The sequence below is a fragment of the Sitodiplosis mosellana genome, unplaced genomic scaffold (assembly GCF_009176505.1).
Source record: "Sitodiplosis mosellana isolate CC-2019 unplaced genomic scaffold, AAFC_SMos_1.0 Smas_scaffold_4317, whole genome shotgun sequence".
NCBI classification, from domain to species: Eukaryota; Metazoa; Arthropoda; class Insecta; order Diptera; family Cecidomyiidae; genus Sitodiplosis; species Sitodiplosis mosellana.
Genome location: NW_022599559.1, coordinates 1 through 4,082, shown reverse-complemented (window position 1 = coordinate 4,082; position 4,082 = coordinate 1). Strand labels below are relative to the sequence as shown.

General features: G+C 39.5%; 1 protein-coding gene across 1 annotated transcript; it reads right to left on the bottom strand.

Moving 5' to 3' along the window:
• Positions 1–152: 152 nt before the first annotated feature.
• On the bottom strand, positions 153–2,575 carry LOC129572158 (uncharacterized). Its single transcript, XM_055452083.1, has 3 exons — positions 1,747–2,575; positions 671–1,579; positions 153–595 (listed from the first exon to the last, which is right to left on the bottom strand). Exons 1-3 carry the CDS (start codon positions 2,573–2,575, stop codon positions 153–155), a joined length of 2,181 nt encoding a protein of 726 aa, XP_055308058.1.
• Between the last annotated feature and the right edge of the window lie 1,507 nt (positions 2,576–4,082).

The window sequence follows — 4,082 nt, the reverse complement described above, 5'->3', positions numbered from 1 at the left end:
AATGGTTCATCCCATTTCAAATTCAGTTTCCACAATCGTTGAAGAAAGGCTTTTCCTTTAATCATAATCGGCGCTAAATATCCAATTGGATCGAAAATTCTTGCTACTGCACTTGAGACTGTACGTTTCGTGACGATTTTGTTGAGTTCATGCTACACTTTTGTTGAAAACATAAAACAATCACTATTTGGTTGCCATTTTAAACCTAAAACTGATGTCGGATCATCGTTGAGTTCAAGCGGTTGATTATCAGTATTGTAGTCTTTGTTTATCAGCTCAAGTAATTTCGGAGAGTTCGTTTTCCATTTGCTAAGGTCGAAATTTCCCTTAGCCATCAATTGTTTTAATTCGTCGTACAATTTTATCACTGCCTGCAATGAATCAGCTCCAGACATGAAGTCATCCATATATCGTTCGCTCTTAGTCGCTCTTGAAGCCGAATGGAATTCATTTTCATAAATTCTTGCTAATTCCAGCACGGTGTAAATAGCTAAAAATGGGCTTGATTTCATACCAAACAACACCGTTTTCCACACATATTCTTGCAAAGGATCATGTTTGTTGAAACGCCAGAAGATTTTTTGATATTTCAAATCTTCATCGTTCATTTGTATTTGAAAAAACATCTGTTTCACGTCTGCCGATAACAAGAATTGATGAAATCGGAAACGCATAATCACATGCGCCAACTTCTCTTGCAAGTTAGGACCAGCTAACTGAACGCCGTTGATGCTTTTTCCGTTGGTGGTAGCACAGCTACTGTCTTTAACGATTCGAAAACGTGTCGTTATTGGATGGTGTGGAATGTAGTAGCCCGTTGTATGCCGCTCTTCAGCTGTAGCTAATCGCATATGACCTAATTCAATTGCTTCATGCATGGATATGTTGTACTTTTGACGTAATTCTTGATTTCGCTCTAATCTCCGCTCTAATTGATAAAATCGTTGAAGTGCTATTTCTCGTGATTTCCCGAAATCAACCTTATCATCAATGAATGGCAATCGCACAATAAACTGCCCGTTTTCCGCTCTAACTGTGTTTTTATTGTAATGATCAATCGCACGTTGTTCGCTTTCCGACAAAATTTGTTCCACTGATGGTATTTCTTCGTTTTCCCAAAACTTTTGAAGTAATTCATCCCAACGATGAGATTCTTCGCCGCTCATTATCGCTCGCCCAATGCATAACACAGATGCAGTAAATCGAGGTGTTGAATTAATTGCTCCGAAAATGGCATAACCAAATTTCGTAAGTTGCGCGCATAAACCAGTGCTACTCCGCAGCACTCTGTCCATAATGATTTCCGCCCAAGTATCGATGCCCAATAAAATGTCAGCAAATCCAGCTTTATTGAAGTTTGGATCGGCTTTGATAATGCTTTGAAATTCGGGAATGTCTGCACTAAATTCCATACGCTGCGCTACAGGCAATTTTTTCAGCACAACGCATGTTTTATATAAACAATTCTCATCGTTCTTTTCATACCATGGACTAATTTTAATCAATGCTGTGTGACTTGCAACTTCGATTCCAGTTACACCTTCAATTTGTATCGAAAATTTCTTTTTTGGTAGGTTTGCTACACAAACAGTTCGTTTTGTTATCAAATTTACTTCAGATCCCATATCAAATAATACTCGCGCAAAAATTAACGTTCCTGTGCTTGAATGCAGCTTAACACATCCAGTAGATAACACAGGGGATCTATGGTGCTGCTCTATTGAAAATTTTGACCGCTCTGATTACTGCTCATGTGATAACTTTGCGATGACGTTCCGAGGTTTGGATTTGGTTGTGTGTAGTGAACTACATTTCCTGGCGGTTGATACGCTACCGTTGCACTTCGTTGCTGATATGTGGCACCGTTTTGCTGCTCATCTGCTCTTGGTGGTTGCCAATTGTTGGCCATAATTGCATTTGTCGATGCTATCGGTGTGTAGCACAAAAGTGTGTTATGATTGGCTCCTTTGTTGCATCTTTTGCAAGGACCAGCTTTACAGCTCAAAGAACCAGCACGATGGTTTGTTGAAAAACAGTTTGAACATAAATTCAATGCACGCACACGTTTTACCCGCTCTTGGACACTCAATGCTTGGAAACGCGCACAACGGTGCATTGGGTGTGGCTGTTGACAGTTGTTGCATGAAACTCCTTTCGATGAATCATCTTTTGCTTGCTGCGCGAACTTTTGCTTTGGTTTTGTACTTGTGTATCGGCCTGAGTTGCTTGCTTGATTTTGCGAGTTTTGGTTCGAATTGTGCTGCCCTTCATTACTCGCACTTGTTGACGGCTCTTGATTCAATGCGCTACGTGCGCGTTGTGCCAAAAAACTCATCACCTCCTCCAGCTCTGGCATTTCTTGGTGATCTCTTTGGTCTTCCCATGCTTGCAGTGTACGTGGTGGCATACGAGATATCAAAACATGCACAATTATTTGGTCCCAGTTTTCAACTGGAGAATCCAATACACGCAATTGCCGTGTAACACTGTTTGTTGTGTCGATCATTTTTCGCAGATTTTCGTATGATTCTCGTTGCAATTTTGGCATTTCAAACAATTCATCCAACAGCGACATGATAATTCGGTATAGATTTTCATACACTGTTCAAAGTGTTTCGTATGCTGTTTCATAATATTCGCCGATCACTTGAAATCCGCGCAAAACTCTTTCCGCACTGTCGGTGAGACATTTTTTTAATAAATACATTTTTCGATGGTCGCTGAGCGAGCTGTTGTGAACAATGCTATCGTATGCTGATTTCCATTCTTTCCATTTTCCGTACGAGCCATCAAATTTTAGCGCTTTGAAATGATCCAACAAATATTCATCTCTCTCAATTCTTGGTCGCCGCACAAATCGACCGTTGGCTTGCCCGTTATTTGCGTTGTTGGCGCCATTTTCTGCGTTCTCATTCTCGTTCGCTCTATCTCCTACATTCTGCGCATTTTCGTTTTCTGGTTGACCTTGATTTGCCCTCTCTTGTTGGTCGTTTCGTTCTTCTTCTTGCTCAAAAATTTCATCCATTCGTCCATCCAATGCGACCATTGTTTGCAAATAAATTTCTTGTGTTGCCGCTAAAGCGTCATGCTGCACCTCCAAATCTTGGACCAGTACATTATCGACGATCTGATTATGTTCGTTCGTGTAACTTTCCAACGCTTGTTTCAACATTCGCACTTTTCTCGGAGCAATCGAATATTTGCTTGTTGAAATTCTTGGCCATCGATCCATTGCCTCATTCGCACAATTATCGCTCTCTGTGTTTCTCTCCGGTTTAATTCCATGATGTTTACCGTTACGTTTTTTGTCTGCTCGATTTCTCAAAAAATTTCCTTCAATTCCGCTCTGAATTTTTTTTTCTACAATTCTTTCTGTTCATCCGCTCTTATAAATCGATTTTTTCAATCTTCAGCTCAAAATGTACGTTCAAATTTCGATTTTTTGTTCTAACGGTGCACTCCGTTACATATTCATGCAATATTATTTCGAGAAAAACACAAAAATGCGCTTTATTTTCGTTTGATTTAATTCAATCCGCTCAAATTTCTTTCAATTTCATTTATTTCAAATTCAAATATTTTATTTTTAATAGAATTCCGCTCAAAACCTTCCAAAATTCAGTTTATTTCCTTATTTTTTCTAAGTGTAATGATTAACACTATGATTGTTCTTGGGGCACCCAGGGCCCCCAGCGAACTTTAAAGTTGAATAAAAGTACTAAACAGTGTATAAACCAACCGGAGTTAAGTCTCATTGTATAGATTGAACATTTCTCTACACGAATGAAAAAAAAACATATGCATATGTGTGAGTATGTGTAAAATGCAGCCTGCCGCAAAACTTGTTACGCTGTTGTTCTTGGGGGACCACAGGGCCCCATGGCTATTTTATATTATAACTGGAATATGATAAGAGATAACGACTTAATGTCTGTGGTGAAGTTGTAGTTCGCAAGCTGTTGTACAACTTTGCCGAAGTATCCAAGTCGTTATCTATTATCAGTTTCGCGGAATACGCGAGAAACCGCAGAAAACCGCGAAAAAACGCGTTTTTTTCCTTATCATTTTTCACGGAACTGATA